Source organism: Vicia villosa, unplaced genomic scaffold, assembly GCF_029867415.1.
Source record: "Vicia villosa cultivar HV-30 ecotype Madison, WI unplaced genomic scaffold, Vvil1.0 ctg.001422F_1_1_3, whole genome shotgun sequence".
NCBI classification, from domain to species: domain Eukaryota; kingdom Viridiplantae; phylum Streptophyta; class Magnoliopsida; order Fabales; family Fabaceae; genus Vicia; species Vicia villosa.
In genome coordinates this window covers 79,245-104,729 of record NW_026705614.1, presented here as the reverse complement: position 1 = coordinate 104,729, position 25,485 = coordinate 79,245, and the positions used below count along the sequence as shown (strand labels likewise).

The following is a 25,485-nucleotide window of genomic DNA, read 5'->3' as shown; positions in this document are numbered from 1 at the left end:
AGTTTACCTGATACTGACTATCACGTGCATTAGAAGGAATACTCAGGCATGGGAAATCGTCTAGAGCTCGAATGCCCTGTTTTAATAGTTGAACATCAGGGCATTCAATGACAGCAACCATAGGCCCATGATGTTCGCTCCTATGACCATGATAAACAGAGGACAAAATAATTCAGTGCAGCGGATGAAAATAGAAAACTGATTTTTATATTTATAACATAACATGTAGATATGATGAACTTCGCTGGTACTAGATTATCATATATGAAATTTAATGGTCAAATTCAAGTTCAAAACAGAAATACTAGGTTATCTAAATAAGTTCAGAATAGATCTTTCATTTAAATTCACAAACAACATTAAGCATTTGACTTTTAATTAAAGTATTTTTAGACTTTGAATTCATGTTATTGCGGCAAGACTTCATTTGTAAAGAATACATAGGCTGTCTTGAACAACCAATAAACAGATGCGATATTGAGGAGTGACCTCTACTTAGTAATCAGTTACAGCATTTTTTACCATCTAACTGAATACATCTATTAGAATTGAGTGAATTGCACCCTACCATTAATGTGACCGTCTAAATGACATGTGCAATCCTTTTATTTTCTGTAAGACATTAGTTCCTCTGTCAAGTACACTCGCCTCCCCTTTAAAAAGGAGAGGGGGTGTAATATCTCCACCAAATAAGGGTGGTAAGTGTTTGTTTAAAAATACAAGAGATGAGACTCATTAAGCATAAAAAAGGAAGTAAATGCAATTTTCTCGTTAGAAATAGAAAAATACTACGGTATATTAAGGACCTCCGGTGAGGAATTCAGCTGCTACTTATATGATATTAAAGTGATAAAATTCCTAAAAACCAAACAGACAAGGGAAAGCTGGTAAAAAAAATTGGTGTATCGGAATGATATATTTGACTTGTAGTAACGCATGAAAGAAGATTTGTCGAAAATCAACAACCTCAGATAAATGGAGAATCGTTGAGACCTAAACTTTGTGCATTGACGTTGCCCTCTTATGGCAATAAACTTTCCTACTCATGTAAAGATTATAATAAACTCAACAAAATAATAATTAGAGTGCATACGGTTAACCTTTATTGCACTAAGCAGCTAAAAGGATCTACACAAAATGGAACAGTGTGGTCGCATGTTTTAAAGAAAACCTAAGTTGTGCTACTTTCTTGAATATTAGGATCAAAAACATTTTGTGCTTCACATAGAATTATAGCAAGGTAAGATATAAAAATAATAGAATTATAGCAAACTAACATAAAATAAAAGTAAAACCTGTGATCATTTATTGCGCTTTGCAATACTGCTTCCGCATCCTTGACAAGTGCAACATATTCCACCTGAATGTAGGATGTAATTATACACATGAACATAAAAATAGGTAAATAAATAGACACTTAAGTGAATAATTCTTTTTTAAAATATCTAAAGACTAGATACTAAGACCCATTACAGTGAAAGAAAATTATGATAAGAGAAATGTGACAGTTACATTGAAATTAATGCCATTCCCCAGAGCTGGCTCAATAGACAAAGCTCTGCAAGCATCGCGAAATTGTCTTTCGAGAAAAATCGGTGATATGTCCTTGTTTTGGTAGGGATTAACTACCACAAAAGTTATTGCCTGTGACCCCGGAAAATATCCAACATATATAGCCCGTCCCTCTGAGATGCTGAAAATAATAAAAGAATGGTGAATATAAAATAATTGCCTTTAAAGATATTATGCAAAGCACAAGAAAACATGAAATCTACCTTTAAAGCAAATGAGGCTCTAATTTTAACCAAAAAATTAGTGACATAAATAATTGAGAATAAAACTGTAGATATTAGGCTTACTTACCTGTGGTATAAGTAAAAAAAAGGTATTGATTGTTCAAGATAAGCACATTCTGTTGTGGTCTTCATGTGCAATTCACTCAAATTCCATGGCTCTTGTAGGCTACGTTTTTTAGCAGTTTTATCCACCTTACAAACACAACCAAGTTGGACTATAGCGTTGAACTCTAGTGGCACTTTGGTTTCATATATTCCCTGGCATAAAAATTGCATCCTCCAATTTAAATCACCAATCATATATATTTGACAAAATGAAAGTAAAACTGGTAATATAGCTCTTTGATGTACCAAAGTAATCTAAATGAGAGCAGACATAAAAATAATACCATGTGAAGCATGCAATTTGTTACAACTGATGTAAATAAGTAGCTGTGTTTAATAGTATTGTGTAAATTGTTTTAAGTTTCAAAAAAACTGTTATAATGATTTGATACAAACTTGATATAAAAAAACTAAACACTAACCCCTATTAATGGGGATATAAGACTCCTAATCTTAAATAAATAGCAAAATAAGGAAACAAATCATGATAATAACTAAGAAATATTAATCCTAGGAGATAAAATAAGATACGTAAGATTAGAAACTGATCCTCGGAAATAACTAAAATATTCTTAGATATTATGATATACTATCTTATATTATAACTCTTCGCCTCAAGCTAAAGCTTATAAAGCTTTAACTTGTAACAAGAAAATAATACATCTCTGCACAGATAAAAAAACAAAGGTTGGGAAGACAACTCAAAAATGCTTGTTAAGTTGACTAGAATTGCTAGAAAGTTAGTTCGACTAGATAGTTGTAATGACTATCATCCTGATAGCAATTTTGTGGCAAGTAATCAAACAAAGATAAGGCCACTGATTTGAGGTGAAGACAGCGCTAGTTTCTTTGGGGTGAAGGCTATGCCGAAGACGGGCTTCTGCACCTGGAAAGAGGCTGAAGCTAGAGCATCTGGGACAAAATTCTAGGATAACGAGTCATAAACAACATAAGTCACCATCTGAATGACAATCGATAGGAAAAGTAGTCACCACTAGAATGGGAAAGAAAACTTTTATATGATCCACTAGTGAGAAAATAATTGCATGACAAACACCGTAGAAGATAGCCTCACAATGCAAAAACAGCAAACATGCATAGTTGTGCAGTGCCCATAAAATAGAAGAAAACGAAACATCAAACATGTGTCACCTAAATTTACATGTATATTCCTTGTCTTTTGTATAAATTCCAAAAACTTAAGTGATGGCGAAACTCTTTCTCATCCTAGGTGACAACAAGCTATCAGTTAAAAAATGCATACACTTCAGAGCAGTGGGATGTTCCTCTTCCATCAAGGAAGGTGGTTGTTATCTTAGATTTGGGACACTTGCCCCAATTGCTAAAACGGATTATGTTCTTTTGCTATGTACATGGCTTCTATTTTTTGTTAGCCTCTTCACAAATTTGATATTGAGAATGTTTTCCTCCTTGGTAATCTCAATGAAGAAGTTAATATGGAGCAAAGCCTCCTGAATTTGTTACTCAAAGGGGGTCTTCATGGATCTATACATGGTCATCTCCTCGAGATTGGTTCAGCAGATTTAGACATGTTGTTCAGCTACGTGGTCTTACTTGAAGTGATACATATTCATTGGGGGCAATCGTATATCCTAGAAAAGTACTTGAAGTGATACATATTCATTGGGGGCAATCATATATCCTAGAAAAGTAAGAAGCATAAACTTGTTCACAAGGTCAAGTGCAAATACAAAATATTGAATCATGGTGCTGGCCGCTTGTGAGTTCATATGGCTTAAATAGTTACTTTAGGAGCTTGGATTTGGAGCGGCCATACTGATGGCATTGGCAACAATCATTAAACATATTGCCTCAAATCTAGTATTTCGTGAGAGGACTAAGCAAATTGAGACACATTTTCATTTTTTTATAGAGAATATTTTATTTAGAGACATCACTACTAGCTTTGTTGGTTCAAATGATAACTGACAAATGTTCGGAGTCCACATATGTACCAAACTTGATCCATATGATTTATGATAGGCCTTTGACACATGTGTATAAGAGAAGGGGAAGAAACAGAAATACACAGAGGGAGGAGAAAAGGCACATGGGACACAGTTAGGAATGATAGAAGGAATGAATAGTGAGGTGGTAGTGAAAACGGGAGCAGAAATAACTAATTGCTTAGGTGGCAATCAGAGAGTGGAGGATGTGATTGAGGAAATCAGTGAGCACATGGGGCAGGAGGGAATAAAAGAGGACAGGAGAAATTATGTGAGGAAGGCTGGTATTGAGAGGGAATTTGGTGGCTGAGTAATGGGAGGATTTTCACTATCAGTAGGGTTACTCTCTTAGGGAATCTCAGTATTTTCCATTTACCATTTTTTAAGGAGCTACTCTCCATTCCAACCTAGTGTTATTTCCATTGTAAGAAGTTTGTCACCATCATCAATATATGACACTGTTATTAGTTGTTATTACTATTGGGATCTATTAATTTATATACCCAAGCTTGAAGGGGAATGTCAGATATTATGTAAATAAGTAATTATAGTGTAAAAGACATGTGGATTCTCTTAGGCTATGTTTGGGAGTTTGGAGGGGGGGAGGGCTTCCCAAAACAAATTCTTAAAAAAATATAGGAAAACATTTGACATTTTCTGAAAAAATGATTTTGTATAGAATGGTAAAAGAATGTATATCATTACTATATTTTTAATTGTTCAAATACTATAACAACATAAAAGATATTTTGAAATTTTATGTAAGCCCTCCAAAGTCCTCCTTCAATGCAAATTTTGAGTCCCCTATATTAGGGGGTTTTTGGTGTTATGAATAAAAGCAAACCCTCTAAAAACCCTCCCACGTGCCTTTTCTCCTCCCTCGGTATTTCCCTTTCTACCCCTTCTCTTATACACATGTGTCAAAGGCCTATCATAAATCATATGGATCAAGTTTGGTACATAGGTGGACTCCGAACATTTTTCAAAGCCCTCCCCTCCCTTCCCCTCCAAACTCCCAAACATAGGCTTAGTCTCTTTCTAACCACATCAATTCCTTTGCATGTATACAAACTCAAAAGGGAAAGATGGCGCCTAATAACAACCCATGAAAGACACTGTTAGGAACTTTTCTTTTGGTAAATGAAGATACGATAACTTTACCCTACCCCAAAGGAGGACTATCCTTTCAGACTTAAAAACTTTCTAAGAACAACCAAAATAACAACTCTTAAAAACCACCTAACAAACTTATTAAATTACTAACTAACTTCTACTAACTTAACTCTTAACTACTCTAATTATCCAATATTCTATATTCTAACAATAATTGTTAGGACTTAAGCCCATGAGAATAGCCCAACCAAACGACTAGTCTATTAGGTGGGAGAGTTTTATCGGGTTTAGTACCACGGTAAGTACTTTTATCTGCTCAATGTGGGACGCCTAACATTGACTTGCCCTTTAAGAGTCGACAACCACAGGGGCCTTCACTTTATCGACACTAACCTGGCGGAAGGCGTTTCCACTTCGGTAGCCCTTTACGTGGTCAACTCTTAATGGAAGCACCAATAGTTAGACATAAACCCATGAAGAGAGGCAAATCCAAAAGACTGGTCTATTAGGTGGGGGAGCCTCATGGCATGAGTGCCATGTTGAGCACTTTTATCTACTCAATGCAGTACTCCGATCATACATGACTATATAAGCTTGGACCCTTGGAGTAACGATTCAGATTTGAAAGAACACCCATATGACCCAACCACATAATATCGTTAACAAACCTCAAGTATCTCTTAGCACATTAACACAGCGATATCAATATTCAATATGCTCAAAAAGTTGATACTGAAATTGTTGGCTCATATTTTATATTGCAGATTTTAACAGTCAATTATGAACAAGTTTTACATTAACAAAATGAAAAAACCTATTCAATCGCTAATCAAAAAAAGCTAAACCTGAACCAAAATGAAAGAGACTTTGAACCAGAATAAGTTGAGTGAAGAGGGCATATTAACCTCCTTGACATATTCAAAAAAGAAACCGTCTAGAGGAATTAGTTGAATATATTCTGAACTTTGTATTTATTGTATAGGTATATCATATCATGTAAATAGGGATAGAATCTCCTTTATTTATTTTTGTAAGTATTGCTTTGAGCATATATAAAATTGACTCTGATTTGTAGTTCAAACACAGTTTCATTGTATTCGTTTCTATTTTCCACTCAGTCAACAGAATCATTTATCTAATGTCAAAATAATGGCCTCTAGAAGAGACTACTTGTAACCTTCACCCCTCAAAAACAACAAATAATTAAGACACCCCTATTATGTGATGATCTCTAACTATTAGTTAGACTGAGAATGCTGGCATATCATATCACAAAATTATAAGTGATGCAACATAAAGTCCACATAGAAAGAAAAAAAGTATAGACGCACGCGCAAGCGCGCACACACACACATTTATATTGATGATCAGTAAATGTGCGGACCTCAACATCAGGATCTGCTAGAAGAGCGGCAAGTTTTTTGCTTTCTTCTTTATATTGTACTTCATTAATTGTGACCTGCAAAATTTTCAAATCAATATTAATACCTTCACTTGAGAAAAAATAATAAATGAATCATCAGTAAATCTTTTTAAAAGGGTAGGCGAGGGAACAATAATTCCACCAGTACCTCATGCAGGTTATAGCTATGTCTTCCATGAGGAAGAGTCTTGTTGACACGTTTGCCGGAAAATTCTTCTGTTGGTGATCTAGAGTTAAGGTAAAAGACTCTAGGAATAGAAATAGGAATCTTGAGCATAATCCCGTCAACAACAACCCAAGCAAAAAATTGACCAGCTTGTGTACTGTAGACCAGTTGTATTATCTGAATCACGCAAATATTAGAATAAAGAAATTTCAAAATCATAAGTAATGGTGTAAAAATGACTGTTGCAAAATTAACAATTACCTGCCAGGGGCACCGTGTTAAGGCTACCTCATGCCTTCTAAAATATGAACTGACATTACTTTTTCCGTGATTCAACTTACCACTGGTTTGTTCAAGACTGCCATTTAAATGGTCAGATCTCTTTGAATTCTCCAATCTGAGAAAATCAAAGATCATCTTTAATACCAATCAATAATAGTTAGCATGTGTATATGTAAATCACATTGATGAACACCGGGATATCTATCATGACATTAAGATTGTCATCCAGTAAAAAATGTTCAATGAATATGGCAAAGAATGGCAGGCAGATCACTTGTAAAGTCAGTAACACAACACAAACAAAGTTCTGTCCTTTTGCTTGTGCCACCTTGAAAGAAAATTGTGTAGCCATTCATGAATATCCCATTTTGATTTCTCCAAAATAGGGAAATAATAAGTACTCAATTCTTAAGAGATGCACACAGGAGACTTTGTTCATGCTTACTCTAAAACAAAGTAAATGCCCAAAAAATATGGTAACACAAACTTACGAATTTGGCCAAAAGCCATCTTTGAGCTATTGTCTCTGTTGCACTTATTGCTTATCAATTTTTTTATTTATCAAGGAAAAGTTAAAACATCCAGAAGACGTTAACTTAAAATATCATTTTATCTCTTTCTTACAAACAACCTGTGATTATCATTTGGGACTTGCCCATTGAATGAGAGCCATTCCAAAGAACTTCCTAAATATTGATCCATAAACTTTAAAATTTACGTAGCAAAAAGCACATTACCTTTGCTTCTTTCTCATTCCCAGCATATTTTTCCACTTTCTCTTTTTCATTTGAAGCCATCCTTGATAATCTACAGTTCTGTCGATATCTTCACATGATATTTCATTTTGTTGTGAAAGGGGATGAAGTATGTTACTCCTGTCAACAGCTTGTTGCTCTGAATCTTCTTGACCATTGATCTTCTCTGAATGCTGTTCATTGTTAGCTTCATAATGCCGTATAATTGGTCTAGGTCCTGTAGAACTCCTGCCCTTGTTTCCAAAGTCCTCCAAGTCATTAACACTCTCATCAACCATTATGTTATGGACACCTTTAGAATCATTATGTTTTTTTGAGCTCTCGTTCTTGATCATTGACTTAAAGGTATCGTCTATTTTTCTTTGGCGAAACTTGTCCTCCTTCTCACGGACCTTCTTATGCAACCAATCAGGATGAACAACCCTAGGGACGGGATTTGCAACCTGCAAGCATTAAACTCTTGTTTGTAAAACATTAGAACAGACAAGAACAAATATTTGAAATTCAGAGAGAAAAAATTAACAAACCTTTTGCATTGCAGCAGGAATAGTGATAATTTTTTGAATTGCAGAACTAAGCCGCTGCTTGTAATAGGACCAGTCAATTATAGAGCGAATGCCAACATCTGATGAGACCTTGCACCATTTTCGGACATAGAACTTCATTACTTCTGCAAAAAGTTTGCATGCACTTTCTTATTTCAAATGTAAACAATAAAAAAATTGACATCTGTTCCTTCAAAAACGAGCAAGTTACCAGCATCAGTTTGAAATATTGCCACAGGAACAGCACGCTCACTTACAGGTGTTCCCTGTAAAGAAAATGGTCTTTAGATGATAGTCACTAAGCAACAAACAAACAGATTATTTGGATGAATGAAACAAATGTGATTCATGAAATTTTCAAATATTCATAGATCACACCTTAGGTTCACTTGCTACTATGTATTGACATCGAAGACCTTTATCTTTGACCATTGTATCACCGAGAAAATCAGCAAGACGTTTAGCAGTGGTAACAGCACAAGACTTCTGCTGACCATATTCAGCTAAAGACTTGCTCATGGTACTTGATTCTGATATATAATCAAGCAACTCGCTATCTGCAATATCTTTTCCTTGGGTCTGTGTAACAGGAAGAATTTAACTAAATAATATGTGAAAAACATATATATCAAAGTGCCTAATACTACAATTAAAATAGACTTTGAGCCATTGACTTTAGCATACATCAAGAAGATCAAGCCAGCGATTTGCCACTATAGCGACTTCTGAATAGCATTCCTTTAAGGTTGAGCCGTGAAGAAAATTGTCAAAAAGCTCAGCCTGTTGAAAAACAACAATTTCAACTGATCACTCTAACTTTGCATTAATAACATAGCAACCATTAAAAAGACCCTGAATGTTGAACTGCAACTTTGATGCTACAATTTAGAAAGAAATAAAAAATTATGCAAACTATGAAAAGAAAAGGAGTAGTTTATGCAACGAGTTTGGAACTGCTTATTCTAAAAATTATAATTAGTGTATTTCTAACTACCGATACCTTTCCACGCTGGAAAAGAAATACTGCAAGTAGTTAATAAATATGAATGCTTCAGCTTTAACTAGTTAGCATCACCCTTGTAGTGAAAGGGAAATGATCAAATCTTATTGTATGGATCGCACTTGAAGTTATCTTTATTAAAATACCTGGAAAACTTTGATTAGCTTCAGTTCACCTCTGCGCTTGATCTCAAAACCTTTGAGCTCTGCAAGAGTTCCATCATCATTAAAAACAGCGTATCGCTTCTTAATTAAAATTCCTTCCTCCTTGGAAGCAGGTATGATCATTGCCTACACCAAAGAAAACCATACAAGTCATTTAAATATAGTGAAACACGGGATAAAATTGTAATATCAATTTGCTGCTCTACTTTACCTTGTATGGTCCATCCACCTCAAATTCAATAGAGCATTCACTATGAGTTGTATAAGTTTTCCTATTGGGATCTGTGAGCGTCTGTCAGGAAATTAGAAATAGAGAGAATTATGTAATCACTTGTTAAAGCAAGGTAACTGAAGACTACTCAGGGTAAAACAAAGAAGCGGAAGCACTGAGTCATATTGTGAATTGAACCAACTACGAATAAAATTACAAGCTCACCTGGTACTGATCGTTTGTATTATTTATTGCCACATCAACATTAAGCATAACACAAGGGTATGAGATTGTCAGCTTCCTTTTTGAGTCTCTGAAATGCATCAAGAATGAGTAAGCATGATTTCTAACAGTAGCATTTGAAATTGTTGAAAACTAGAAAGAGAAAATACTTTGTGAAAGGAGTGAAATGCAAGATGAAGCACAATTGCCTACAGCCTACGCCTTTAATTAAGTAATGTTGGAGAAATCAACTAGAATAACCAATTATGCTACTTAGCAAAGAGCCACCAAAATCATTGATCTTAAGTTTTGCAGTCAACAATTTCCTAAATACTCTTTTTATATTCTAAAATTAAGCAAAGTTTATCATATAATAGACAGCCCCCTGGTTTATTAATCAGTGACAAGTCCTTCTTTTGTTAGTAAGATTTGGCATGTTGAAATTTTATATCACAAAAGTTAATAATTGGATTGCTAGATTTAATTTCTACAAAAGCTAATTATATAAGTCAAGATTCATTGACACCGTATCAAACTTAACAAACTTTTACCTTTAATTCCTTTTTTGTAGAACACAAATTTCCAATCATTATACTATCTTGATCATCATGTATATAAAAACAAATAATTTAGAAGTTAACAGATATATAACTGAATAGCAAATTTAGAACTTAATAGATAATATAATGGAATAGCAAATTTTGTCAACAAAAATAACTTAATAGCAAGTTTACCAATATATTACTCTTATCCTATTAAAAATTTAACTCGGCCGGATAGATTTTTTATGATAGAAAAAATTACTGCACCTGTACTACAGTTTTGAAGAGAAAAACAAGTATTCATTTTCTATGAAGGGTTGCAAAGAACCTATCAAATCGTATATTATAGTTTGATGCTTTGTAAAATTTAAAAGGAAGCTATTAAAATGATATTTTTATAAATATAGAATAGAAATAGTTTTTTTAGGGATGTAAGCGGGTAAAAAAAACAAATTCAACCGACAATTCAAATCAAACCAAACCGAAATGAAATTGATTGTTTTTTATTTGTTTTCAAAATCGAACCGAACCAATGAAAACCGATATGGTTTGGTTTGGTTTTCGGTTTTAGTTTTAAAGAACCGCCAAACCAATGAACTAAGCCAATGGATATAATTACACTCTAAATCTTTTATCTCACACATCATTAAGCCTAAAATTTGTATTTGTCCAACCATTCTCCATCTTCGTTTATATATAATGTATGAAACTTTGTGAATCTGATCTGCTTAATGATGATTTTCAATTTAGTAATTGGATTGATTAAATTTGCATTAAGCATACAAATTTAACACCTGATATTAACAACTTCGAATATAGGTACGCTTAACAGACACATAATTAGTAAATTAGAACTTACATTGTTTTAAAAGTGAAATTTTCTGGAAACGATCCAGGAAGGCAACACCAGATACCGTCAGTGTCTAGTTCAAGTGGTTTTCCTATTTTCTCTACCAGCAAACGGGCATTCTGAATAATTTTAGCACCAGTATATGTGACAACACCAGCCATTTCCATGGAGTACCATCTTGCACCCCTGGAACAAAAACATTGATGCACGAGATGATCAAGAAGAAAAAGTAGCAAATGTTATTGAAATTGAATGAATCCCAATGATGAAACTTCAAAAACATATGGAGGTCAATGTACTCACTTTCGCATTACGTATCCATAAAAGGAATTAAGAATACACTTGTGAGCAAGTTGCAATGAATCATACAGCACTACCATGTCCTGATGCATAAAACAAACAAATATGAAATCCCAACACTGTAACATATTGCTAACAGCAAATTGAGTAATTGTGAAAGAACCAACAAGCCTGTTAATATAACAATTCATACTTGTGCTTCCTGGATCTTCATAGAATTTCCACTGGCCTTGGCATCTGATAGTTTTCCTTTCCAAACCTTGTTGAGGCCTTTATACTCATATCTCCTATCCCGGAAACTTGAACCAGATAACACAAAACATAGCCTTAGTACTACAACCAACCAAAAAATAGTGCAAGACAAACTTAAAAGGGTCAATCAATCCAATTTAAAACTATGAGCTGTATATTTAATATGCCTTGCAGATTATAAACATCTATGGACATCTGCTTCGAACTAGATATTCCAATGGTCAGTTTTTATTCAGAGTTACTCTTCAATGATCTTAACTCACCTGCGAACAGTGTCAACATAAAATGGATTTTCACGCATGCAGATTCCAGCTTCACGGAGTTCAGTAACTGGTTTGTCAAGTACTCGTTTATATGCCTGAGGAAGTCATTATGGTTTAGTATGCCATACATTATTTAAAGAGAATGTTCAATAAATCAATCATATAACCTTTTGGCAGTATTTCTTTAAACGCTCTTTTAGTCTTAATTGTTGCTCAGCTTTGGGCAGGTCAAGAAACGATTTTGTTGACCTTTCATTTACTCCATCGACAAACTCTGACTCAATTTGCTTCTTTAGATGATAATAGTCACTGAAAGGATTTTAAAAAATACCCTTATCAGTCATTTATTTAACTTTTCACAGATTTGAGCAAAACAGTCTGCAGTGCAGCAACTGCAACATTAATATAAAAAGGAAATTACACCTTTTCTTTGCCGTGAATGTTTCTCCACGCCAAACCCATTCAAGCTTGCGTAGACAAGTCTTTCCGGGACGGTTAAAGTCACATGCAGTGCAAATCTCGTCCGTAACAATTGATGGAGGCTGCAATCATGAAAAAAAATCCTTTAGGTCTTAGGTTATGGGAGATTTATATTCATTGGAAATTCAAAATCCGTGATCAAAACTCATAGAGTGATAGTGAAACGAAACAGGCAGAAAACATACATATCTTTCAATTATCTCCTAACATTTCACATCAAATACTTATCCACATTAAACTTTTGGCTATGAAATGGTAAGATGATAATCACATATTTTACTTGAAATGCTTATGACACTTTTGTACTTGATGAAAATTGTTGAAGTTATCAGATATCTTATATATTCTAATACTCTGAAAGGAAACACCCACCTATAGTGGAGGCATATGCTAGGAAGAATAGAAAGATAAAAGAGACGTAACTTTCTGGGACGTGCTTCTTTATTAGGCTGGTACTCCCTCCGTCCCAAATTATATGACGTTTTGGACATTTCACACGTATTAAGAAACGTAATTAATATTGTATGGGAAAGTGAAATTATGTATGACTTTCAATATTGTCCTTCAATTATTACGGATTAAAGAGAAATTTAAAGGGTTAGAAGAATAAATAGTAATAAATGATAGAGGGTATATTGGGAAGAATGTCATTAATGTTGCATTGGAATTGTAAAGTGACTTATAATTTGGGACAAATTTTTTTTGTAAAGTCACTTATAATTTGGGACAGAAGGAGTATTTTATAGCAATTAACCAACTGAAGTTGGTTAATTATAGGAGTGAAAGGTATATAAAAAGGTCTACAGTGTTTCTTTAATTTTCTTCTTTACTTCATCTTCCCTGTCTTCTTTCAGTAGGTGAGTATCATTTGCAACTTTGTTTGGATTTTTCTGACAGTGAACAAGCCTACCGAGTTTTTTTCCAGTCGGATAGATGAGTTCTTCCTGTTCAATCTGATTTGTGACCGATTTAATACATCAAAACTGGTTACATGCACATTCGATTTGAAACATTGAATGGACCAGTCAATGGCCTGGTTCGGTTTGACCGATCAGTCCAGTCGGGTTCCAGATTGAACCGGTTTAACCGATCAGTCCGGCCTGGTTCCAGATTGAACCGGTTTGACCAATCAGTCTGGTCTGGTTTTTCAAACAATGCCGGAATGTGAGGGTGTTGTAAGTCCCACATTGACTAGAGATATGTCGGGTAGCTTATATGGTTTCGACAGTCCTCACTTGATAAGCCTTTTTGTGGGGTTGAGGTAGGACATAAGGTTGTGTTCTCATAATCGGGAGAAAGACACTATATACACAATTTAAGTGTGACAGAGAGGAAATGAATAAAACACATTATTTATAAAGAGGTCGAGAAATGGAAAGAGACCAAAATGAACCTAGGAAACAATGATCACCCAATGTTTTAACAAAAACAATCGGTGAATGAAATTCAAAGTACACACAGCTATTCTTAGAAAACAGACTCACACTCACAAGATTTTGTGATTGAAGGAAACAATATCAAGTTACTGGAAAGAACTTGACATTGAAATATATTAGAATTTGAGATGAACCTTGTATGGTGAAGAGTGTCACTCCTTATAAATCTTATTCAGACTCTATCTTTAATGGACTTGGTTTTTCCAATCAAATAAGATGGAGATAGAAAGAGGCCAAATAATAGATTTCATGTGCAAACCTTGACTATTTCCTACAAGAAAGTGTGATGGGTTCTGCAATATGTTGTTAACTAGAGGTGACAAGATGGGAAGTCACTGGGTCGGCATACCAGTTTTTCAACTTCTGAGATGGTTTGGTATTGGTTAAGAAAGCTTGAGGAACGTAATTGTTTAAACGAATTGTTAAAACACAAACTGCTATTGTTGCTGAAATTGTTCAGACTTGATGTTGCTGATGAAATTGTTGATGTAGTACTTAAACAATTGTCGATGACGTTGTGAGGGTGGAAGAGACTATTGGTGTTGCTGGGTAGGGTTGTGATTGTTGTAAACTGAAGTACATAGTTTGCGTTAAAGTAATTATAGCAAACTAAGGCATCATGGGTAGGGATGTCAATTGTATCTGTTAATGGGGATCCCTGTGGGGAATATCTGTGCGGAGATTCAAAGTTGGGGATTTTTTTCCCCGTGGGGATGGGGATGGAGGGAAAAGTTCCCCCGATAACACTTTGGGGTGGGGATTGGGAAAGTATCCTCCGCCCTGTGGATTCCCCGACTCCGACGATATATTTTAATTTTTATACTTTATATATATATATATTATATATATATATATATATATATATTATATAAATAGATAATTTTACATGAAAAATATTAATGTATTAGAAAATGAAGAGTAATTAGAAGTTATAGATTTGTCACACATAATCAACCACCTGCGCTGGACGACATCGGTATTGTGGTAGTAAATTACTGGAAGCACGGTAGCAAGAAGTTATGTTATTATTTATTTATTTATACATAAAAAATATTAGCAACATCAAGTTCTTTTGCTTTTTTTATTTATTATTGATGCAAGATGTATTTTGATTTTTTATAAAATAAAGATGCAAATATATGCGTTTTAAAAAAAACAGAAAAAAAAAATACTAGTGTCATAGTTTTGATTAAAAAGTGTAAAAAATTTCTTAAGATTCGATCTCCGTGGATATCCGTGGAGATCTGTGGGGATGGAGATGGAGGGAAATATTCCCCCGTGGCGGGGATTGGGGATGGGGATGGGGAGTAAATTTGGGGGAGGGCGGGGAGCGGAGAAGCATCCTCCGAACAATCTCTGCCCCGTTGACATCCCTAATCATGGGTTCATGGCCAAAGCAGCTGGAATGTGCATGCGAGCAACCAATAACATGGAACAGAATAAAACAATGCGGAACTGAAGAAGATCAAAAGAATCACAACCAAGTGAAAAGGTTCAGATCTTGAAGCTCCCAACAAAGTGTGACCCCTAATACACGTACTCTTACCAAATTTTCATTGAAAAAACATACTAAGCATGAATATTCGGCTGAAGACCAATATTATAAATAAAAATATCATAATACCTGAAGTCGGTTTGTTAAAATTATGTTTGGATACATTGCAGCTACATCCAAATGATAAATGAGGGGGCATTCATCACGTATTGGTGCATCTCGTAATTTTACAAGCTGCGTGCATAGAAAAATAGGTTAAGTAACCATACATGAAAAAATAACCAGCCAAAAAATCATAATCAGTACCTTTTCCATGATAGCATCCTTCACTTCATCATAATTTGATACAGATTCTAAATCCATCTTACCCTCAACTCTTATAGCATACTGTAGATCTCGGTCAAGGTTTTTGATCAATTGCTGGAACAACTTACAGTTAGTGAAGCATACTTATAGAAAATATAATAAAGCATGAATTCAGAGCTTAGTTATTTAATGGGGTGTGGGTGGGGTAGAAATTGGTGTCTGCTCCACCCTTCTGGCACAAACAGGGTTTTTCCCTATTTTGCCAAGAAAATGACTAGAAAGAAGTAACAGCTAAATAGATGAAAAATGAACAATCTGTTCTATAATCGAAGGAGTGCAGTCACAAATAAAGTAATTAAAGATGGTAACAACAAACCTCAAAGGCAGATGGCTCGAGTGTAAAACTACATGGAATATCAGATCTAAATACACCACTTTCTAGGCATTCAACATGGCCACCTATATACGTCTCACTCTCAAGAAGATGATTCTTATAAAACTTCTCCGGATCAGATTGGTGCTTGTTAGGGCAGATAACATTAGCCTCGTATGACTGTAACAGAAGTGGAAATAAATAAAAGGGAAACTAGAGGCCTTGTAATGGGAAAAATAAAACACATGGGGAGAGAGCATACCTGGACCATAAGCAACATTTCACAGAGGGTCCCACTGCCTTTGCGCAAAACCTCATCTGGTGACATGGGAATGATAGTGGCAAGCGAGAAAATAAAGGGATGAACATAAGTTGTATATAGGTAATATGTTGACACTGCATCAGAAACAGAATAGGAGGCCATCATCTGCAATAACAATTCAAGTCAAAGAAAAAAATAAGTAAAATGAACAAGATACCTCAGGAGAATCGTGATCAACCAAATGCACAACTTTATAGATTGAAAACTCCAACAATAGTATGGCATACCCTAAGGAAAAAATAATGCTCACTACCAAATATAACAGTTCATTAACTCTTGGTAGACAAATAAATACAAATGGTACTCGCGTTTTACTTTTACTTTTCTTTTTTGGCATTAAAGTGGATCATGTCATTTTAAATTTAAAAAAAAAAAAAGACAGCAATCATTAAACTACAGCACCTCCATTAGTTAGGTATAAGTATACAAAACATAACCCCAAAGTTGAGCACTATATATGTCAGAACCCACAAAGACCTTAGATTACCATACGAGAATTTTACCCAAACACATTATTAAGTAAAAGGCCCTCTTTGAATCCAACACAACAAGCTCAATCAAAACCAATTGCATCAGATCTTTTTAGGAAAATAAGAGAACTATGTCACCGTCCAATCTTCGCAGGCAGCACTAAAGGGCCTGGAGCATGAAAAGTATGGTGGGTGTCCTAATGGATAGGCTCTAATACCATTTAGGAACTACAAAGATAGAGAAACAAAGAAAGAGGGGAGATTCTATATAATTATTCTCTAGAGAAAAACTTGATTAATGATTACAAAAGAATGAGTATTGTTAGGGGGAATGTATCCTAACTGATTTGAACTCGGTTAGTTACATTATGCCGTCAACTTTATGAAAAAACTAGATTCTGTTATTGAGTGGCTGTATTGTACACTACTAGCATGCAGACAGGCACTTTAGTGTCTTTCTGTTTGCTTTTCTCAGTTTTTCAGTTTCCATTCCCTCTTTTTTCTCTTTGATTAGGTAAGTAAAATGTGTGTGTGTATAAATAAATAAATAAATATAAATAAATAAATAAATAAATATATATATATATATATATATATATATATATATATATATATATATATAATATATATATATCAATTATTTCATTGTGTAAATATTGGGATAAACCATAAATAAAATAGTTTAGATGAAAGGTAAAATTAGAAGGAAAAAAAGGTACACCAAGAGTTGATATCCCGGTTATATAGATAGCATAGAAAAACAGTTTAGAGGAAGGGTTAAATAGGAAGAAAAAAAAGCACACTAAAAGTTGGTATGCATTCTCCTTTATATATAGTATAGATTAATTAACTCCTAGTGTGAGAGGATATAAGAGTGACTCGGTGGTAAGGGTGGGAGAGTTATGGAATTGAGTGATAAGGAAATCAAGGGTTCAGTCTCCACCTCCAACATTAAAAAAAATAACAATACTAACATTTGTTGTTTATGCATAATCATGAAGGTCGTGCAAACATTAAAAAGAAAAGAAAAATACTTCCAAATATATTGACAAATGACGTCCATTTATACTCAACATTTTACCAAAACTCAAAAAAAAAGTACTGTTTACAATGCTCTACTGCTAGTCCCCCACATCAAACCAATTTAACAAATAAAAGAAACATCACTTAGATCACTCCTACCTGAGGCTTTTCCTTTGCAAAGCGTACCATGTCCTCAGGGTTCACCTCCTCTGGATCATATCCCAGCTTGGCTTTTGTTACAGCCTAAATAAAACAAAGAAAATATCATATGTAGAAAGGACAGAATTGGTTAAACAGAAATTAATGAGCACATGATTTAAACTTGACCATTCAATTTAACTTAAAACAAGTTTATCTCAAACATAGTAAATATAAATTTTGTAAATAACTTGAAAATTTTAGCAAAATGAATATGTTGCTAAGTAGGTAACTAGTTAACTAGATATGATTATGTCATTGTGCATATTGGGAGAGTAGTATGCATAACTTCATTAAGGTAGAAAATAGAAAGAAAGGAAAACAGACTTGAGCCAACTCCAAGTAAAGTGTATTAAAAGATGGAGGGTAAAGTCTTCAGCAACGTCAAATACAATGAAAGGGAAAGAGATGTGTACTCAATAAATCATAAATGCAGGCAAGCTCTCCAATACTCTGATATCTGACACTGCTTCCTTTTAATAAGTCATGGGTAGAGAAACAAAGGGAGCCATAAAGTTATTTTATCTCATATAGCAGTGGTATAACAATATGGTTGCTAGCATTATGCATGATTATCAAAGCATGAGTGGAATTAAAATGATTCTTATCAATGTTTCAACTAGTTAATTATAGAGCTAAACATGCTATTATTCCATGTAAAATTAGCAAATCTTGGTTTTGGCACCTGAAAAAATTCCTTCTTTTGATTTTAATCCCTCCAAAATTTGCAAGTATTATTTATAATTCCTGTAATATGATAGGGACTAAGGTATTAATGTAGCACCGACACCTCTAAAAAAAGCCGTGTTTGTGTCCGTGTCAGTATCGGACACTTGTACCAACACTTGTGATTACGTTTAGTTTATTCATTTTTTCAAATTATTACCGGTGTCGCAGTGTCAGTGTTGGGGTCAAATTCGGAGTGTTTGTGCTTCATATTGCAGGATGCTCAAGCCTCAAGTTCCGCATCAAATAGTATGAAGTGCTCGGTGGAGTATTGAAGTGGTCTAATTCATCCCCCTTGATAGCTAGCTTTTAAGGGAGGGCTGCCCAAGTGCTTGGATTTTTATCAGTTGGTATTAGGGCTAGCTGACGACGGCTCAGAAAATGCTACTTATGAAAGGGCTGACTGGATATTATATTATGGGGTGTTCAAGTCCCACATTGAGTAGTATGGGAAGCTTATTGGAGATTTCAAGTGCCTTGTTCTTCTGCCTAGATATCTAACATTTAAGAGAAGGTTTCCAAGTGCTTGGATACTTTAAACAAAATGAAAGAATTTTGATTTTGATCCCTGTAAAAAATTATTCGGTTTCCATCCCTCTAAAACTTCAAATCACTATTTTTGGTCCTTAGCTATCATCTATGTAGCGCCGACACTTCGAAAAAAAGGCGTGTCCGTGTCTGTGTCGGGGTCGGACACCTGCACCGACACTTGTGATTACATGTAATTTAGTCATTTTTTCAAATTATTATCGGTGTCGCCGTGTCAGGTCAAATTCGGCGCGCCCGTGCTTCATAGGCTATCATTTAAGGTTCAAGAAAATAATTCTGTGGAGTCACATGCTATCGTGACATCACAAAAATTATCAGGTGTCACCTAGCATGATCGTAATCTATTGTGAGACACGTAAGCTATTAACCAATGCCCCGTGATGGTAGAGACAAAAAACAACACTTTCAAATTTTGGAGGAATGAAAACCAACGAAAATCTTTTACATGGACCAAAACCAAAGTTCATTCATTTTACAAGAAACCAAAACCATATTCAAACATTCTATACATGAGCTCTCAGAGTTAGTTATGACGTGAATTTTACTTTTAATTCGAGTTTGTTAACTTCGTTGTATTTATTGTTCTATTTATGTAACATGAAAACATGTGGCGTGTTCCTATTCATGCATTAACTGTAAATGGATTTTTATCCACCCTTTTTAGTATAAACTGAGTTCCCGCGAGCAACATCAAAAATTAATCTCTTGAGCCAGATATGACAGTGTGGATTGTCAAGCTCTCCTTCAAGAGTTTTAACATTGTTGCATTCCCATGATTAGATTCAACTTTTATTAACCCTTTAACTGATAAACAAAATGTTAAATATATGAACTTACAATGTTGGCAATATTTTGGGGGAATCCACATCTAACTATGTCAAACAATTAGAAAGTTTTACATGAATGTCAACAAAAGACCAGTTTTCTTTTGGATGAAATTAAAGAAAAAACTAGTGTCATAGAGAAACATAGTTAAATACAATTAATAGAATGACCCTAATAATTAATAAAATAAGTTACAACAAGTCAACAACTGAGAGCTTGAGTATGAATTTGGTACCTTGAGGCCTTGGCTCCCTTGAGGAAGATAACTGTCACGTTTAACCCACGCAAAGCAATCTAAATGGGGAGCAAATTTAGCACGACATTCCCCTTGGTTCATGTCACATTGAAACCCCAGTTCCTGCAAGATCGAATAATAACAGAAAAATGAAAGAGAGAAATAGTGAATTAATTATTAATAAACTAAAAGGGAAATAGTAGAACTAATATGCTTCAGAATAAGGAGCGAATATAAAAATGAAATTTCAAACATACATGGTTTGTCCCAAAATATGCAAAGAAAGTTACTACACATAAATAACTATTGCACAACAAAGCCCAATTCAAGCTCAAATACAATGGGAATCGATGTCTTCCTTTAAGTTGATATACTAATGAAAATGTAAAGAAGAAAGAAAGAATTCCATATGCACGTGCACTTTACTTATTTACCCACATAAATGAAGCCAGTACTGCCAAAAATACACAAGGTTAGCAACATACATCACTTATTTTTAACCCGTGATGGGCTGCCCGTCGTTCCAGGAATGGCCAGTCAAAGAAATCACCATTATATGTCACATAGATACCAGGTTTCACCTCTTGCATATGAGAAAACCATGTTCTAAGAAGCTCAATCTGCCAAATAATATCAGCCACAAACCCAAAAAAATTAATAAACCTGAACAAAATAAATATCATTGTTACAAAACAACTGCGGGAACAGATTTTCAGCAGACAAATAGAATATAAAAAAACCATTATCTGTGGATTCACTTATCCCATTACCTCATTTTGAACATTTGTCACCTTGAAACACCCTTCAAACTCTGGTTTTGGAGTGAACTCTAAATCCTCTATATCGTCCCCAACACACTGGAAAAAAATTGGAAAACAACACTGTTATTTAAGGTCGTCATCAGCCTATGATAATGACTAATGTTTTTAAAATACAGGCTCAACATACAACTACAGGATCAATTAACAACTACTTTAGATGAAATAGAGTTATATATTTTATTATTGTTCCATTGATTCTCTGGCTACACTTTATGCTTAATTTGGAAGTTAAATGGATGAGGAATACCAATCTCTACTTGTGTATCTCAAATTTTAAAGAAAATCAAAACATTGTATTGAGAATTGAGATCAACCTCTGTGCACCCAAAGTAGGTGTATTTGGGAATCGTACAAGCACTATAAGGTTGATGATCAGAATAACATTAAATTCTTATGAAAAGAAAGAGCAATCAAAAGATATTGACCATCATAAAACTGAAGATAAGAGCGATGAAACGTGTATTTTTCAGTTTCCTTTGTAATAATAGAATAGTAACAGCAAGAGAGAGATTACCCAAACATTAACAACTTCCATTAATACTTACCTCTCTATTTATGATTAAATACCCTTGCCTATCTACCATATATGAAATCATCATAACTGAATCATAGTCAGCATCAGGAAACTTCAAAGGAAGTTTTGTAGTCTCGATATCAAATGCACAAACACGAACTTCAGCACGCTGTAGAAGATCTGTCCTTCTTTGAAGTGTAACCCCATCAGTGGACACGCCAACATCATACCACAGGCCACACCGTATATCTGGGGCACGTGTGTTTAAGAGTGAGATGATAAAGATAAATATAAAGTGACAATGGAAAATGGGATATTTGAATAGGTACTTTAAACAAGAGGATAAATATAAATATAAAAACTTACCATTGTCAATAGCAAAGCGAACATGGTAAGGAACGTCATATTCACGAAGATCAATTATGCAATCTAGAAAATCTTGAAGTTTTTGTTCTCTGCTAAGCATCATGCAAGCTAGGGTCAGATCAGGTTACAAAGTAAAGTTAAAATCTACTAAGAAAATAAGCACTATAAAATGAAATGCTATTGTTAAATGAAGTAAACTTCAATCTAAAAATTAACTGTCCCATCAAACTTAGTTTACCTTCTCCCCGATAATATGGACTCATAGGCTTCTGCAGCATCAGACTTCGCCTTATTTCTTTCAACAACATGCATCAGGTCACTCTTCACATTCATCAGTTGTTGCACGGTATCAAATGAAATCTTTAGATAAGATTTTCTTAATCCAGACAAATGGTTTTTCTGTTCAGAAAAATGAAAATAATTCAGAGTCCATTTATGAGGAGATACAGAGTATGCATGGACCAATTGATTGAAGTAAAATGAAACTTCAATGCTGATTGTGTCGATAACCATTTTGACTTAAACTTCTTAAGCTCCGGAAGGAATTACAGTATAAAATCCAAGAGAACAGATTATCAATGCTAAAGTTGTATAAGAGACAAATAAAATTCTTACAAGATCCAGATCTTCCTTTTCTACGATTTTGATATCTGCAATCTGGCCTTCATAACGTCGTCTCAGGTATGCGTCAACATCCATCTCCATTTTATTCTATTAAATTTACATAATCACAATTACTATTACCATTGTGAGAGTGATGGTTTTCGCCGCAGAATAAACATCGAATCAGAATAAATTTGTAAAGGCAATGAACATTGATGATTGGATAGTCACACATAAACAGCCTCTACATGCATGCATGTGAATGTGCACACTCACCTTTGTAGCTACATAGAAATAAGGACGAAATCTGTATTTTGTCTTGAATGAAGACCCGTCCTGCAAGCACACTCCAATCAGTAACCTATTTACCAAACCAGGTCCCTCTTTTGGTGGAAGAACTAGTAACAAAGTATTTCAGCCGAACAATACCTGTGTGACAAAGTAAAGATCAACGCAACTGTAGGCTTTGCGGGTATCCTCGTCTTCATAAGATGACTGCAAAGCATGGAAAAGTGTGTATAAGTAGTCCCTTCCATAAAAGTATTACATCAAACAAAATTGTTGTGACTTCAAAATTAAGAACAGAAAAACCATAATGTCTATCCAAGGGAAATATCACATGAAAACGAATTAGTAGATAAGGTTACATTTTAATATGAGATTAATTTTGATGCAACGTCGGTGTAAAATTTAATACAATGTCAACCAATTAGAGAGTCAAAGACCCGTAGATTTTGTGGTAAGGAGAATAGATCAAATAGAGAAGAGTCAAAGAGCTAGAGATAGAGGAAAACCTAGAAAAAACTATAAGAGAAGTTATTAAGAAAAATCTAAAGATTAACGATTTGGAGAGAAGCATGGTCTTGAATAAAACATTATGGCTGGAGTTGATCCATGTAGCCGGCCTCACTTAGTGGGATAAGGTTTGATTGTTGTTGTTGTGGTCAATCAAGAGTGAATAATGATAAGTAGAGTTTCATTAATAACTAATAAGTCTTTTTCGACTTTACTAATAATCCTAGGATACCCTAACATCATCTAGACTGGAAACTACAAGTCTGTATTCTGAAGACTACACAGCACATTTAAGTAAAGCGGAGATATGACAACAGTTAAGCCTTATCCCACTAAGCGGAGATAGATGCAATTAAAATTAAATGTTTTTAAGCAAGTTATGATTAATTAACACCATGAATAAATAAAATAACTAATATTATACACTCCTTGCATGTCAATTAAATACTTTCAACATTAGAGCATACTGAGAAACACAAACACAAATATAACTAGTAAGCAACAATATGTGCAACAACCGAGAACCACAATCACAAATATAACTAGTAAACTAAGAAGCATGGATACAAACACGAACACCGTACAAAACACTGACACGTCAAGTTCAACACCAATAATAATTTTAAAAAATGAATAAATTGAACGTGACACGCTTTTTTCAGAGGTCTCGGTGCTACAGAGCTAGTAAACAATATGTGCAACAAGATATGTACAATGTAAAACTAACAAAAACATTAAGTAATGAGTAGTTATAGTAGTACAATTCTACAATTTATCAAGCTAAAAGCAAACCTTCAGTGAGAAACAAATTCACTCATACTTAAACAATTCTAGTAATAAATATTTCATCAATTCAATAGCATAACTAGAAGAAACTGATTTAAACACTAGTTTGACTTACCGTTGAAAAAGTGAGCAACCATCCAAGACGCTTTTCCCCTTCGGAGAAAAGATCGAACCCTAGCTTTGCTTCAAGTTCTTCCTCGGCGCTCTTGATCAATTTCTGCTTCTTTGATGTTCGGTTGTCTCTCCGGTCCCATTTCCGGCCACTCATCGTCGGCGAAGAAATTGAGATCTCAGATTACCCTCTGGATTGGAAGTTGATGACTACTGTTACTGCTAAAATCTCGAATAGAAACCCAAACCCTCTTGTGTAATGCTGGTGTATTTTCCCGCGCTTTTTCACTTGCGTTTTTTTTTTTTTGACGAGTAGTGAAATAGAGTGTCTTGCTGATTACTGTATTACCCTGCGAAATTTCACGTTCTAATTTTATTTTAGTTGAAAATCAGGTTCCATTTTCTATTTAAAATATATATTTTTAAGTTCCTTTTTATTTCCAAAAAACCTTGCGAAATTTCACATTCCTTCTTTTATTTCTTTTTATATTTCAAAATTGAGTAATACATAGTTGGGTCGTAGCATAAATGACTCTCTCTTATAATTTTAAAATTGAGTAATACATAAGTATATTATTTTTTAAATTTTAATTTCTTAAAAATATTTTGGTTTTTATGGTTTAATATATATTATTTTATTATTTTATTGTGGTTTATCTGTGATATTTACACTATTTTATAATATCTACACTCTTTTATATTTTTAATATTAGTAATATAGATACTTAAATAAATACTATGTTTTAATATGTAAAATGCATTTTAATATGTTAAATGCATTTTGATTGTATTTCTCATAAAAAAAATATGTTTTTTCTGTTAGGAATTTCTCTATATACCTTGTCATCTTCTTCATGTTTTTGGTGAAAAGTCAAAATTGCTCCCTTATGTTTGGAGATACATCTCTGAATGCACCATTTTTTTATTTTACTTAAAGATTAATTCAAAGATGCATCTGCAAAGGGGTTGTAGGGTATGTTCGCAGTTGCATCTATGTATTAACATTTTTTTTAAATTCAAGAATTAGTTTGGAGATGCATCTCCGAACTAGATAAATCTATTTAAACTCACACTAGGTTCCGAATTTTTTTCTTA

At 34.2% G+C, this 25,485-nt stretch overlaps 1 protein-coding gene across 2 annotated transcripts in view; it reads right to left on the bottom strand.

Moving 5' to 3' along the window:
- Window positions 1-24,738, bottom strand: part of LOC131635092 (DNA polymerase epsilon catalytic subunit A-like) — a 35,833-nt gene extending 11,095 nt beyond the window's left edge. The window contains exons 1-36 of one of the 2 annotated variants that reach the window (XM_058905690.1): window positions 24,395-24,738; window positions 23,128-23,193; window positions 22,975-23,034; window positions 22,711-22,806; window positions 22,334-22,494; window positions 22,096-22,187; window positions 21,761-21,978; window positions 21,165-21,251; window positions 20,880-21,014; window positions 20,395-20,517; window positions 18,021-18,104; window positions 16,309-16,473; window positions 16,050-16,226; window positions 15,674-15,787; window positions 15,497-15,601; window positions 12,380-12,498; window positions 12,124-12,265; window positions 11,957-12,051; window positions 11,635-11,740; window positions 11,445-11,524; window positions 11,151-11,327; window positions 9,753-9,840; window positions 9,528-9,608; window positions 9,299-9,442; window positions 8,837-8,932; window positions 8,531-8,731; window positions 8,364-8,418; window positions 8,135-8,277; window positions 7,590-8,050; window positions 6,832-6,967; window positions 6,553-6,747; window positions 6,366-6,440; window positions 1,864-2,054; window positions 1,513-1,693; window positions 1,296-1,360; window positions 8-140 (exon numbers count right to left, since the gene is read on the bottom strand). In XM_058905690.1, coding sequence (XP_058761673.1) covers window positions 8-140; window positions 1,296-1,360; window positions 1,513-1,693; window positions 1,864-2,054; window positions 6,366-6,440; window positions 6,553-6,747; window positions 6,832-6,967; window positions 7,590-8,050; window positions 8,135-8,277; window positions 8,364-8,418; window positions 8,531-8,731; window positions 8,837-8,932; window positions 9,299-9,442; window positions 9,528-9,608; window positions 9,753-9,840; window positions 11,151-11,327; window positions 11,445-11,524; window positions 11,635-11,740; window positions 11,957-12,051; window positions 12,124-12,265; window positions 12,380-12,498; window positions 15,497-15,601; window positions 15,674-15,787; window positions 16,050-16,226; window positions 16,309-16,473; window positions 18,021-18,104; window positions 20,395-20,517; window positions 20,880-21,014; window positions 21,165-21,251; window positions 21,761-21,978; window positions 22,096-22,187; window positions 22,334-22,494; window positions 22,711-22,806; window positions 22,975-23,034; window positions 23,128-23,193; window positions 24,395-24,547 — 4,800 coding nt within the window. In that variant the 5' untranslated portion in view covers window positions 24,548-24,738. The remainder of the gene's footprint in view (window positions 1-7; window positions 141-1,295; window positions 1,361-1,512; window positions 1,694-1,863; window positions 2,055-6,365; window positions 6,441-6,552; window positions 6,748-6,831; window positions 6,968-7,589; window positions 8,051-8,134; window positions 8,278-8,363; window positions 8,419-8,530; window positions 8,732-8,836; window positions 8,933-9,298; window positions 9,443-9,527; window positions 9,609-9,752; window positions 9,841-11,150; window positions 11,328-11,444; window positions 11,525-11,634; window positions 11,741-11,956; window positions 12,052-12,123; window positions 12,266-12,379; window positions 12,499-15,496; window positions 15,602-15,673; window positions 15,788-16,049; window positions 16,227-16,308; window positions 16,474-18,020; window positions 18,105-20,394; window positions 20,518-20,879; window positions 21,015-21,164; window positions 21,252-21,760; window positions 21,979-22,095; window positions 22,188-22,333; window positions 22,495-22,710; window positions 22,807-22,974; window positions 23,035-23,127; window positions 23,194-24,394) is intronic. The other variant, XM_058905691.1, reaches the window with a different exon arrangement.
- Window positions 24,739-25,485: the final 747 nt, after the last annotated feature.